This window comes from Sinocyclocheilus rhinocerous, unplaced genomic scaffold (genome assembly GCF_001515625.1).
Source record: "Sinocyclocheilus rhinocerous isolate Xijiao unplaced genomic scaffold, SAMN03320098_v1.1 scaffold1182, whole genome shotgun sequence".
In the NCBI taxonomy this organism is placed as follows: domain Eukaryota; kingdom Metazoa; phylum Chordata; class Actinopteri; order Cypriniformes; family Cyprinidae; genus Sinocyclocheilus; species Sinocyclocheilus rhinocerous.
This window is the reverse complement of record NW_015624203.1, coordinates 992,697-1,006,908: the sequence shown is the minus strand read 5'-3', so window position 1 is coordinate 1,006,908 and position 14,212 is coordinate 992,697. Positions and strand designations below refer to the sequence as shown.

Sequence of the window (14,212 nt, the reverse complement as noted above, 5' to 3'; positions counted from 1 at the left end):
AATATTTGAGAGAAATAGGCCTTTTGTGTACATAGAAAAAGTCTTAGATCTTTGAGTTCAGCTCATGAAAAATGGGGGCAAAAACAAAAGTGTTGCGTTTATAATTTTGTTCAGTGTATATATATATTTATTTATTTATTTTTTTATTTAATTTTTTTATATAAATATATAAAGTTTGGGGTCAGTTTTTTTTCTATTAATAAAAACTAAAGACTTGTACTTTTACAAAAATTTATATTTCAAAATAATGTTGTTATTTTAAACTTTCTATTCACCAAATAATCCTTAAATCTCCTTAAATGTATCACGGTTTCCAAAAAATATTACGCAGCACAGCTGTTTTCAACATTGATAATAAAAGGAAATGTTAATTGAGCTCCAAATCAGCATATTAGAGTGATTTTTGAACACTGTGATGTGACACAGTGAAACAGTTGTATTAAATTGTAATAATACTTCACAAAAATGTTGACTATTTTTGATCAAATAAAAGCAGCCTTGGTGAGCATAGGAGACTTCTTTCAGAAACATTATCTTATTGACATCAAACATTTTCATATACTTTATTTTTTTAAATTTTTATAATGTAAATATACATAGAATACAATATATAATTATTGTTGATATTTTTATATAACAATAATATATGTATATTTATTTTAAAAATATATAAAAATAAAATACATTAAAAAGTTTTGAGTACCAGAAGTTTTTCACCAAACACAGAAAAGTACTTGCTTATACTTATAATTATGTCTGAAGTGCTTCTGTCGACCTCCTGGAACTCCATTTCTATTGTTCTGTCTGGAGGTGTCTTTATTCAGACACAAGCACTCAGCCGCCTAGTAGAGTTCAATACAGACTCTGACAGAGTTCTGAGCCCTAATGACAGACCACTAGTGCTGCAGGCTCTGATTACTCACTGCATTACCCTACACAGGCTAATGGAGAGCTCTGTCTTCTGTGTGACTGTATTGGAGATGAATGCCAGACTCTGTGCCAGTACTTTTCCATACTTTTCTTGCATTGCTGTTTATTTGTGAAAAATGTGAAAGAAAAAACAAAGATGCTTTAAAAGAATGCCTGTCTTTCTTCTGTGGAGAAAGAAACATAAGATGTTTAGAAGAATGTCTGAGCTGCTCTTTTCCATACCATGAAAATGGACAGTGACAGAAGTACCGTATGGTTTCTAAAGACTTAAAATGTAGCAGACGAGTTGTATGGGCTGCTTTTATAATGCTTTTTTTTTGATGAATGGAAAAGGGCAAAGCAGCTTGGACAAAAAAACTTCTTTTGCACTCCATGAAAGAAATAAAGTTCTGTCATGACAACTCTCGAAGGGATTGGCATGGTAATGTATTTGGTCTTGACGGAATAGATCTGCTATGCTGCTGCTGCTGCGGCAGAGCAAGTACCGAGACTTGCTACTGCCAATACATCCACAACATGCTGCTGTGAGCATGTAAGAAATATTGCTGTTGCAAATATAACATACATGAAATAACCCCCCATATAGCATACATGAATCACCTTGTAGCAGATCTATACAGGTGGAGCTGGGGAAGGTGGAGGGTTTCTGAAGCAAGCTGCAACTGCTACGGCAAGCACTAGTCATATATTTGAATGTTGAGCAGCGAGCTCATTGGCTACCGATACAGAAGAGAACCAATCAGCTGTGCCATGTGATAATGATGTCATTAGGTCAGATTGAGTTAGTTCTATCGGACTGCGCCATCTAGAGTTTCATGCCAGAACTCTGTATTTATATGGATTATAAATGATTCACTTTAGGGAATGTATTTAAGAATCTACTGAAAATCTATTTAAAGAAAATATATATTAGGGCTTATTAATTTAATTAATTACACAATATGCCAATTAATTAATCAAATTAATCAATTTGGGCTAAGAAATTACTCCCAAAAAGTTAGTCATTATTGTGTTAAATGAGAAAAGCATTGTATAGACATTACAAAAATGTAGCTTTAGAAAGAAGTATTTTAATTCTACATATGATTTATTATACACAAATATTTAAGGCTACAATGTGGCCATAAGATTGTTTTCAAAAGCTGCTTCTGAAGTGGCATTTAGGCATATTTACACAGACTGTTCAGAGGTGTGATGAACAGTGTTGGGCAGTAACGCATTACTTAGTAACGCGTTACTGTAATTTGATTACTTTTTTAGTAACGGAGTAATTTAACGCGTTATAATTTTAGAGTATAGTATAATTAGAGTATAGTTACAAGCCGAAGTCTCTATACATTACTGCCGCATTACATTGCTGACAGAATGCAGTGTTTTATAATCTAGAGATTGTAAAAAGGATGTAGCTCACGCACTGTCGAGTCAAGTGCCAGTGGATTAGAGACCTGGGGCCGGATTCACGAAAATCTTCTTAAGAAATAAATTAAGAAATTTCTTAAGATAAATTCCACGAAGTTCGTAAGAATGTTCTTAAGTGCAATTCTTGAAAAATTCTTAATAAGTTCTCAAATATATTCTTAAGAACATCTTATTTTTTTTCTTAAGAAGAAAATAACAGTCGTTATCTGAGTGAATACATGACGCACTGATAAACTCACACTTTATTGTCTTTTTGCGCTTCCTGCAGATTACCCTAATAATCATAATAAGCACGCACACTATTTTCGTCGCGAGTTTGGCTGGCACTCAGCTTCACGTTTTTAATGCGGCGTGATTTTGAACAGTTACTTTTAAATAGCCTGTCTCAAGCTGCAGCGATATGTTTCATTCATTTTTGTGCTGTGTTTTTGCACTCTCATGCGAGTCAACGCTTCCGGTATGTGTGTCCGCGCTTTTACAGCAAACGCGTCCTGCGCATTCATATGCGCTGAATACTGCCAAGGATTATGTCGTATTTATAGGCTAAAACTAAAAGCGTTCAATTAATGCAGAGTTCACACTGCACGATTTTCAAAGTCGTCGGGTCACCATGGTTTTCACACTGCACGACTATCTGAGGTAGCAGTCAGTCGCTGCTGTGTTCACAGTGCACGATGGATCGGCGACAGGAGGTTACACACTGCATGACTTTACAATAGGAAAAACTACGTTTCACAACAAAACACACACGAATGATATAATTGTTCATATATCTATTAAAATACTGATATTCTGGTCTATAACTCCTCCCCGAACTTCCCTCTGCCCTGTATCTTGGTCTCTCATTGGCTGTAGGTCATCGCCGATGTAGTTTTCAGTCAGAAATCATTGCACACAGCGTGATTGTGAATCGACATGTCGGCGATTCCTTCAGGTCGCGTCTTTGATAATTCACACTGCGTGATTGTCACTCGCGTGAACGAGCACCGATTTGCCTCCGATTTCGGGCATTTGTCGGCGATTTGCAAAACCTGTCGACGAGTGAAAAATCGGGCTAAAATCGTGCAGTGTGAACTCGGCATAAAGCTCCCTATCTGACTCGTTTTAGAGTTTCAACTGAGTTTTGAAGTCAACAAAAAGTAGCGTCACACATAGGCCAATCATGACCGATCATTGTTTACATTATCAGTCATCGCTGTCACTTCAGAAAACTCGTGCACATCCCTATTAATAGTCCTACTATGTATTATATGTAGCTAGTGTTGTTGTAATGCTTAAATATAACAATTTATTTGAAATAACCCAATAAATTCATTAAATAATTCTTACTGTTTGGGATTTAAGACAAGTCTGGGGCTGTCCTAAATTTAAGAAGTTATTTACGATGATTTTTAAGAAGGATTTCATAAATTTCATGGAGAAAAAAGTAACGTAACTAGTAATGTAACTAATTACTTTTGAAATAAAGTAATCAGAACAGTAACGGTATTACTTTTAAAAGGAGTAATCAGTAATCAGTCATTTGATTACATTTTCAGAGTAACTTGCCCAACACTGGTCATGAATGAATTTCCACTGCAATTAGAATTGCATTAATAATGCTTTGAGATTAATGGGATTTAAATAGGCATAAATGGGTTTTAAATAAATGGAATATTGAAATATGAATAAAAAAAATGAAACAATACTCTAAATAAAAAACAATATCCACCAGTAGGTGGTGGCAAGTCATTCAGGTCATTCATTCAATCGATTTGTTCAAACGGCTGATTCATTCAGAAATGAAGCAAGTGACTGTCTTTATGAATGGGTCACTGAATCATTGGCTTAATCGATTAGTTCAAAAACATAGATTCATTCAGTAACGAAACACCACTGTGTGTTGCTCGGAAAGGCAAAATAGTCCTGCTGTGGCTTTGTTTGGAACTATTTTCATTGGTGAAATTGAGCAAAACCAGTCAATACTGACAATGTTGTGTCTAAAATGTAACACAATATTAACTTCTTGTTTATTGAACTGTTGTATAAAATTTGCAATTGTGCAGATATTCAGGAAAAAGCAGCACTCTTGCTCGTGTAATATTGCTTAACTATGTCATATGATACAAATATAAGACAAAAAACCCATACAGGGGCATTTTTGCCCTCATATCTTGAATTTTAGTGGCACACAACCAGAGCTGGGTAGTAACTGATTGCATGTAATCTGGATTATGTAATCAGATTCCAAAAATTAACCAAATTATTGTGTTAAATCGACAGCTCTAATAATAAATTATGCAATAATATGTAACATTATTTATTCAATAAAATCAAGTTCCACTCTACATTATTTCATGCTGAATAATCAATTTCACTAAAAATACATCACATTGCATAAGTTAAATATATTTCAAAAGATGTTTCATGTTATTATAACTGCATGCTCACATTTGGAGAAGTAGGGGAGATTTCAGTCGTACTGTGTAGTCTATATGTGAGCTCTGTGATGTACCAGATTAGCATCTGAAATGCTGTAGCATATTGTGTTGTTGCTCTTCTCACCCTGTCTCTCTCTCTCTCACACTTTCTTTATCTGTGTCTATAGAGTCAGTCCAGTTGTCAGATGTCTCTGTTGGGAGACCCCCCTAAAGAAGTGAAGTTGCCTTCCAACCCATATCTAAACCTGGCTAGTGTGCTTCCTGGAGTGGTACTACAAGGTACGTGCACGATCAGAACGGCACACACTGAAGATGACTCACTTCTGCCAGACCTTGGAATGTATCTCTTCTCTGTCAGCTCTCTATTTTCAACTGTAATCTTTACAGTGTAAGACTGTCTCTTGTCTCTTGTCTCTCTCTGCTCAAGACCACAGCCAGACGGGCTGCAGCCCACACCAGCAGAGAAGATAAAGAGTGTGTGTATGAGAGATGTTCTAAATGGGTGTCCCTGAGCAGGTCTTGATTTACATCAGAATGTGTCTGTTTCTCCTGCAGCACCCTGCAACAGTAAACCTCAGACTGTGCAGGCGCACACTGGGACGTACAGTGCAGTCCTGCCACCTGCCACCCACCCATCCAGTCAATACAGCGCAGAAACCACTCCTGCAGAATACACTCAGCAATACACGCAGGTATATAAATGAAAAATATACATGTATTTTTACACACATATATATATACACATACACACTGGTTTGTAAATCTTTTTTAAATGTTTTTGAAAAAATATATATTTTATGCTCACTAAGGCTGCATTTATTTGATCAAAAAATACAGTTAAACACAAATATTGTGAAATATTACTGTTTTCTATTTGAATATATTTTCAAATGTAATTTATTCCTTTGATGGCAAACCTGAATTTTCAGCAGCCATTACTCCAGTCTTCAGTGTCACATGATCTTTCAGAAATCATTCTAATATGCTGATGTGCTGCTTAAGAATTTTTATTTATTTATTTATTTATTATCAATTTTGAAAACAGTTGTGCTGCTTAATATATTTGTGGAAACCATGATACACTACCATTCAAAGGTTTGAAGTAAGAAAAAAAGGGGGGAAAATAAATTCCTACTTTTAAGCAAGGATGGATTAAAATGATCAAAAGTGACAGTGAATTCATTTATAATGTTACAAAAGATTTTTATTTTAAAAAATGCTTTTTGAACTTTATATTCATCAAAGCATCCTGAAAAAAAAAAGAATTGTAGTTTCGACAAGGTTTCCATTCTCAATATCTATCCATAGATAGATAGATAGTTTTTTTTTTCATAGTATTTGAACCATAGTCTTGGGACCTTGTATATCAGATGAAAGTATTTGACCATTGTGGAATACAGATGCTGACAGTCACAGACACAGGAAGAAATCCCAGCGTTCACTGCAACGATCTATCAGTCTCACTCTTAGCCCATTCTCTCAAGTCTTTTCTCCCCCCATTATATCCCCCACAATATCTCTCTCTAACACAAGCTTCCACTGAGCCCCAGACTTGACAGCGAAAGCCAGAGAGAGCGAGAGGAATGAGAAAGAAAACAATTCTGCCATATGCTCAGTTGCACAATAGAGATAGATGGGTCTATACGGAATAAAGAAAATGAATGTTCAAAACAGAACAAAAAGAGTTCCATCAGAATGGAGCTGTAGTGCAGCACCATGTCCAAACCAGAGTTGGCAAACGATAAAAGTTACTTTTTTTGTCCCAACTGACTGAGCTTTTTGTTGATTGCTTGGTTTATATTTATGCTCTGTTATGTTCTGAAACCCTCACGGTAAAATCTCATCGGACCGAAGTCCCACTTCACATTAAGCATCAAAAATCTTCTGATATCTATGACTGAACAGAGAAATCACTCCTTGCTCAACTTGTCACATCACACCTAGTTTGAACCAGGGAGGTCTGTTATAAGCTGTCTCAATAGTCCCTTTCATACCAGAATGACATTTCATTACACAAATGCGCTGTTTACACCAGCTACAGAGTTCCATCTTTTTACCGATAAGATACCATTCACACATCAGTACCAAAATACCAGTAAACTCTGTAATGTCAGTCATCAGAAATTACCTTTAAATGCTGTGCCATCTTCTTCATTCAGCTGAATTAGGAGGAGCGCTTTAGTTACACTATCTGTCCAATCTGATAACATGTTCTAAACTTCTGAAGGGGATGATTACACAGAACATGTTTTTGCACACAAGGCGCATAATAGATACTAATAGTACTACAGTTAATATAATATGCAATAGCAACTGCAGAGCCACAGTGCTGATGAATGGAAAAGAAGGCTGGTCTCGAATGTGAAATGTGGTCAAATGGTTGGATATTCGTCTAGTACATGTTTACATAGAAAAATAATTAAAAGCAGCAGTGCTTACTGTAAATAGCTCAGACAGAGTTTTATGATTGGCCCAAAGTAGAATTCTTACATCAGCACAATTTGCCCTCATACGTGCTCATACCAGTAATCCTATTCCTTGTTTACCCATAGCATACCAGTAGCATACTGGTAATGTAACTTTTCATACCAGAACTGATTACCGGTATTTTTCAAAAGGTCCTGTTCACACATGATCTCTTAATGATAATTTGCCATGGGGCTAAATGACAGGAGCTAATGACAGTTGCTCAGCTGGCCTATGTGATTTAAATTCTATATGGACATAGAAGTTTTGAGCCAATCACCCAAGCAATAAATGCCATGTGACTAATTAATCAGGAAGATAACATCATGTTAATGCTGATTAGTTGATAACACCACATGGCACACAGTCACTAGTCCTTCACTAGTGACTATCCTGAACTGTGAAAGGCAAGCTCTCTACCCAATAATATCCTGCCACTCTGCACTAGGCTGTCAAAAAGCCGTCAAATGAAATAGAAATCAGAATGTAAGGATTTCAGCAGACGCAGAGGAGAGGAAAATGTGCTCCAGGAGTGGATGAGAGGGAAGGAGAAGGGGTTACAGTCCTCTCACCGTCTCTCAGATTCCTGCTAGCATCTTTAGGGTGACCCCCTACTCATTCCCTGGCAGAGAGTTTGGAGGGGAAGGAACTTTAGCAGGATTAAATGGCCTAAATGTGGGTCTCCCTCTCATTACTGCCAGCGTTCCTATGACAATACGAGAAGGAATGGGTGAGAGTTGGAGGGAGAGAAGGGGGAGCGAGAGATGCAGAGGGGGAAGACAGGAGGGAAGAGGACGATTGGCTGCGAGTTGTCTGTCCCATCTGGTTGCACACTCCCACACACTCCACCAGCTTTAGTGAAATGAGACAGTGAGCTTTCACGCTGTAGGCGTCCAGAGAGAAAGAGAGCAGGGAATGGTGAAAGGAGTGATGGGAAGGAGATGAGAAGGAAGAGATATATTAAAGGAATAGTAGAAGAGAAAGCTAGCGAAACGGATTAGGCCACAAGGTTAGACGGATGGAGAAAAAAAGAGGAAGCAGCTGAGGAAATGGAGCCTTGCGGGCACCTGGACTCAAAGCGATACATAGAGTATAGTGCAGAGTCATGTAGTCAGGCATTTGACTATCTAGTCCACTTTGATGCTTATTCTGGCCAAGGTCCACCCCTTAGAGATCAACATGTAAAGCTGCTCCTGGAAGGCTACTTTCCTGTAGACTTTGGTTTCATCCCTGCTCCTACACACCTGTCTGATATTTTTAAGTACTCCCGAACACCTTTATTAGCTGGTTTAAGTGTATATCCTTGATATAAGGGTCTGTGGGTCAACCTAAAATCAGATACAACCCTGTTATTAGTGCTCAAGGAAATCTAGTTCCATCTCTCCAAAATAAATAAATAAATAAAAAACTGATTGTTTTTTGAAAAATGTAATGCCATGAACCATGAATCACCAAATCTTCTTGCTCAGAAGTCTGAATCAGAAACAGCCTGTGTTTCTTCTTTTCATTTTAATTAGTGCCGATATTATCCTGCACTCTGTGCTCTGATGTTGGTGGTTCCTGGTTCGAGTCCAACTTGGTTTTAGTGATGGAAGGAAAGGAACTGTCTTTTCAGTGGAGAAAATATCCCACCAGATTGGGCACAAGGGGCATAACTGGAGCTGCCTGGTACCTTGTAACCTTGTACCTTGATGGACTTGTGAGCACCCTGACCCCTGAAAAATCCAATAAAGCTAGAAAGTTGTTGCCATTTTGTGTACAATATGTAGCGAATAGTCAGTGAATAGACTGAGTATGCCATCTAAGGCTGGGACTAGAGTCAGTGAGATGTGTCAGTAAAGGCCCAGACACACCAAACCAACATCAAAGAACTATCAACAACAAAAGCCGACTGTGCTGTCGCACCTGCACCTGGGCCAAAAAGTTGAGCTTGAACACACAGCAAAGACTACAGCCAACTAGCCTGTAGGTTCTGTGCCTATGTGAGAGGAAATAACTCTCCATACCAGCAGTAGCAATAGCTGTATTCATTATACAAAAAGGGAAACCAGAAGAAATAGGACTGCGGATATACAATGAGAAGAGCCTTCTCTGTGTGCCTTCTTGGCTTTCTTTCGTCACTTTCGTTTTCTCTCATTGTGCACTGGTTCGCTAAGCTGAACAGCTAATCAGAGTGCTCTCTCTCACCGATGGCTTCCACCGCAGATTCGACGAGCTCCCAAAAAGCTGCCGACGGGGTCCGACTAGTGCCAACGCAAAAACTAGTCCAACAGACGCTCAACAACGGTCCGACATTGGCCAGCGGTCAACCCTCATCTTGGTGTGTCACAACTTGGTGTTAAGTCAGAGAAAAGAGTTGGAAGGAGAGTCACTTAAGCCCTCGATATACTCACAGCAGAGCCCCAGAGCACACCTACCTATTATTTAACTGCCACGGATCAATGATAGTTCAAAGGCGTTAATCTGCTGGAGCAAATCTTTTGAGAATGTTCGCTTTGGCAAGCTGTTTCAAACTCCCAAAATGAACTCCAAATGAACTTCAAGTACTGTATATCGGGGTCTTAAAGTTATAGTCAAGACATGTTTGCTCCTCATATAGATCCCTGTTAAAGCTGTGTCTGATTGTATGTTATTGTGTTTCATTGGTTCTGTTTTATGTCTCTGTGTGACAGGAGGCCATGCAGCAGTGGTACCAACACTACCATGCACAGAACTATGGCAACTCTAGCCAAGAGACAGCTGCAGTTACTGAATGCACAAAAGAGCAACCTCAGGTGAGTACACATACACAGGCACGGTACTATGGTAATGTGCCCATTGTACAAAAAGAAAAAAAATGAAAAGGTGGAAAAAGATTAGGGCGGGCATTCCCAAACGCAAATTATTAACTTACGAAAAGATGAAATGTTTTGTTTTTCCTGCATGTCATGTGATCATTAAATGACATCAGAAAGTCATGAACATACAAATATATAGTAAAATTATTGAAATAGTAATGTTTTAGGTAGGGCTAGGTAAAAAAAAAAAATTTTACGAAACGATATTGATTCTTAAATCCCAAGAATCGATTAGCCTAGCCTGTTTTCAGTTAAGGAACGGAACATTGTAGTGCGCCTCCCATCCAATAAATTAATAATAAATACAGATCTTCTCCTCCGCTTTAATACCAGTTATAGCACGAAATAAACATGAATGAACATCCAAAGGTCAAAAGAAAGAGTACAACTTAGCAAAATCCGTATCCTGTCTCATGTAATCGCTCAATCAGTGTTTCAAACGCGAAAAGACGTCAATATAACAGCTTGTAAACAATATGTCACGTAACGTCACATTTACCACAGAAGAAAACATATTTGGTGACCATAAACTTGTTAGTCAGCTAGAAAAATTAACTCTAGAGAGGAGCATTTTGTTAAATATGCACCATATATCATTACATTTTGTACTGTTTTTCAATATTTCATTTATGTTTGGATAAATCCGTTAATTTTTATGACAGCGATTTAAATGTTTATATTTCAAAAAACGAATTGGAGCAGACATATAATTATGTACAGTAATTGTAAAGTTAGTATTATAACTTTATTATTATAAAAACTTTATTGAGTGTAATTTTAAGTGTTTGTATACAAATCAGTTCATTTTAACCTTCAATATTATAGTAATGTAGTACCAACTGACTCTCGTGTATATTTTACAACATTAGTTGATTAGAGATTTTTTTTCCCTTTTAGAAAATTTGCCATGTACTGTACCTGATTTTTATCCAAAATAATCTGTCAAATCGGAATCAAATCTAATCGCAAGCGTGTGAATTGAAATCGAATTGTGAAAAACACAGCCCTAGTTTTAGGGGGTACTTATTTTAGGTCAAAGGGGTTCTGCTGACAAAAAATAAATAAATACATTTTGGGGAATCACTTAGTTAGGAGAAAGAAGATGTCATGAACTCAAAATGCCATGAACAACAATAGAAGTCCATGGAAAGTCCCCACCATGATAACAAATGTGTTTGTGTTTGTCACAGGTGGTGGTCACCTCCTCATACGGAGACTACAGTTCCTACATGCATGCTGTCAGTCAGTACTATTCTCAGACGCAGATGAGCCAGACAGCTGCTCAAGTCTACCAGCACCGAGATGTCAGCAAGGTACACACACACACACAGAAACACATCATGCTTAATGATGCTCACTTTACTGTGTACATTAACTATCCCTGACCATCTCAAAACTTTACACACTGAAAGGGATTCTACTGTGCAGGAATGCAAATACATACCCGCAGCAGAAATGCTAAACAGTTCACACACTTCCCAAACCTCACACATTCTCTAGAGGTAGAAATACTCCAGCCGTCATACTTCTGACAGATGTCAGAAAAGTCAAAAGCCTGGACTTCCACTGTGTCTAAGTGTCTCATGACTGACACAACATCTCTCTATGACAGATCACTCTGTGACTTACTGACAATTGTTCATACTGTCACAGACCAAAATAGGTCAGAAATTAGACTTTCATTTCTCTGTAGGTATATACAGTATGGAAACTGTATGCATTTAATCTATAATCTATACTGATTGTATGCTTGCATATTACAGCATGCATATTAAACAAAAATGTTTGTAAAATAAAATGAAAACTATTAATAAAACTAAGCTTTTATTCATGGTCTTTTTTTAAGCTGTAATGAACTACTATTCAAAAGTTTGGGGTGTTTTTTTAAGAAGTCTCATGCATTTATTTCAAATAAAATAAAATATGTATTAAAGTACTGTAAAAACAGGAATATTGTGAAATATTATTACAATTTAAAATAACTGTTTTCTATTTGAATATATTTTGAAATGTAATTTTCAGCAGCCATTACTCTTACAAACATTATTAGCCATTACTATTAGTCTTCAGTGTGACATGATCCTTCAGAAATCATTTTAATATGCTTATTTGGTGTTCAAGAATTTTTTTTTATTAATAACAATGTTGAAAAAAGTTGTGGTGCTTAATATTTTTGTGAAACCGTCAAACATGCATTTATTAATTTACTGTCTGTTTTGTAAATTTCTTTTTGAATACTTTTTTCACTACAAATTATATTATCGCCACAATGTGAGTGAAACATTGAAACATTATCAAGAATTTATTTTGCTTTAAATGACAGCAGAACTTTAGCTGCATGAACGCCATTGATGCACTGCCACAAATTTGCTTATTTGATTAATGACCTAGAAATACTGACGAATCTTAATTACATCTTCATTCTAACATTCTACATATTAAAGACTGCGAGCTGATTTATGTGCTGGCTTTGTGGACTGTATACACAAAGTGTGTTGCGATAGAAGTTAGCTCATGTTTGTGTGTTGGTGGCATTTGTGTGGGGTGTAGGAGCTTATGTAAATGTGGTGGCAGGTGGTGTTACAGGTCAGACACACATTCCTCACTTAGTCTCATGACACTTTCAGGACATGGGATCCTGCTGAAAACACTCCATCACTCCTCAGCACAGCAGCTGGGCCAGTGTGTGTGTGTTGCATATGGAGAGATACAGTATAAGTGTATGTATAAATGTTTGATGGTGTCTCTCTATAGGAGGTGGAGGTGGTGAAGACCCCCTTGAGTGGGCCTCTGCACACCTCTCTGAACGGCACTGCTCAGACCCTGCTGCCCACCTACAGTGCCCTACCCATCATGCCTAGCTTCATCACACCAACTCACACGCACACGCACGTGCCCAGTCCTGCCGCGCACACACCCGCTGCACCCTCAGCCACCGACTGGAACAACTACTATTATGTGAGTGTGTCTTTCTATATAAAATGTGTGTATAATTGTGTGTGAGAGAAAGAGAAGTGAAACGAACCACATATATTGTGATATATTAGGACTACAGCAGACACCTGAAAGATTACATGTGTTTAGATTCCAGAAAGAAAAAAGAAGTATCATTTCAGTAGAAAAGGTTAAGGCGTGATAACATTAGCATTAGTCCATTGTCCATTCTCAGTAGTGTAGCGATGCACGAAACATCTGTTTGTTTAAAGTTTAATGTGAAATCCACATGGGGAAGGGGAATTTTGCCATACAAAGTATTACACCCTTCTTGTTGAAATTTAAACAAATATTTTGTCCAAATTGACCCTTCGCAAAGACCCGCCCCCCTTTATTACTGTTGCTATGTCCGACAAGCCATGGTGCTTTCACGCCACACATCATGTTGTCACGCAGTGAAAAATAATACATCGTGGAGCAAAGAGGAAACTGACAACATGCAGACAGACAAGACAGAGCAGGTTATTTTTGGTATGAAACCAAGTCTCATCTTTCAAATTTTGTCCTTTATTTAAGAAATTCAAACAATGAATACCGTTTTGTGGCTCTTTGATGTGTCGTGACAGATCGCTGTAGCGCCTCAGTTCAAGCGGCACATGAACCGATCATCTCTTCCTCTTTACTAGCTATAGCACGAAATAAACATGAATGAATCATCAGAAGGTATCTTGTTTCAACTGCGGAAAGACTACAATATACACCATTTTCCACCGACGTTAATCTACTCTCCTGTTTGGTTTGTTTGTCGGACAAAATGGCAGATTTGGCGTATTATTGATTTGTCTGATCGCCTGTCAAACTCCCTGTGAAGGGTCAATTTAGGCCCAAAGTACCCAGACCGTAAATGCTATGAACTGTGAGGTCTACCATAAGGGTCACTTCAGCTGTGGCCAAAAAACATGGGTTTCAAAACGGCCAATTAAATGTTATTAGGGCCTTTCGCACCGCGGGAACCTTTTCATAGTACCAGAACTAATTGTGGAACTACCCACTTTTTGGCGTTTTCGCACCGCCGGAACTGGCTGCGATTTTACAGACTGCCTTTTTCGAGAACCAAATTAGCTCCTACTGTGCAGGGTCTAACCAGCACAACTGGTACTAATCGTGACATAAGTAGACATTGATTGGCCAAACGCATATGAAAAC

General features: G+C 37.7%; 1 protein-coding gene across 2 annotated transcripts in view; it reads left to right on the top strand.

The window, feature by feature from the left end:
• LOC107739056 (ribonucleoprotein PTB-binding 2-like) overlaps nt 1–14,212 on the top strand; it is a 75,292-nt gene that overhangs the window by 58,885 nt on the left and 2,195 nt on the right. For both annotated transcript variants that reach the window (XM_016551035.1, XM_016551042.1), the window contains exons 10-14: nt 4,937–5,048; nt 5,325–5,461; nt 9,908–10,009; nt 11,263–11,385; nt 12,827–13,030. In XM_016551035.1, coding sequence (XP_016406521.1) covers nt 4,937–5,048; nt 5,325–5,461; nt 9,908–10,009; nt 11,263–11,385; nt 12,827–13,030 — 678 coding nt within the window. The remainder of the gene's footprint in view (nt 1–4,936; nt 5,049–5,324; nt 5,462–9,907; nt 10,010–11,262; nt 11,386–12,826; nt 13,031–14,212) is intronic.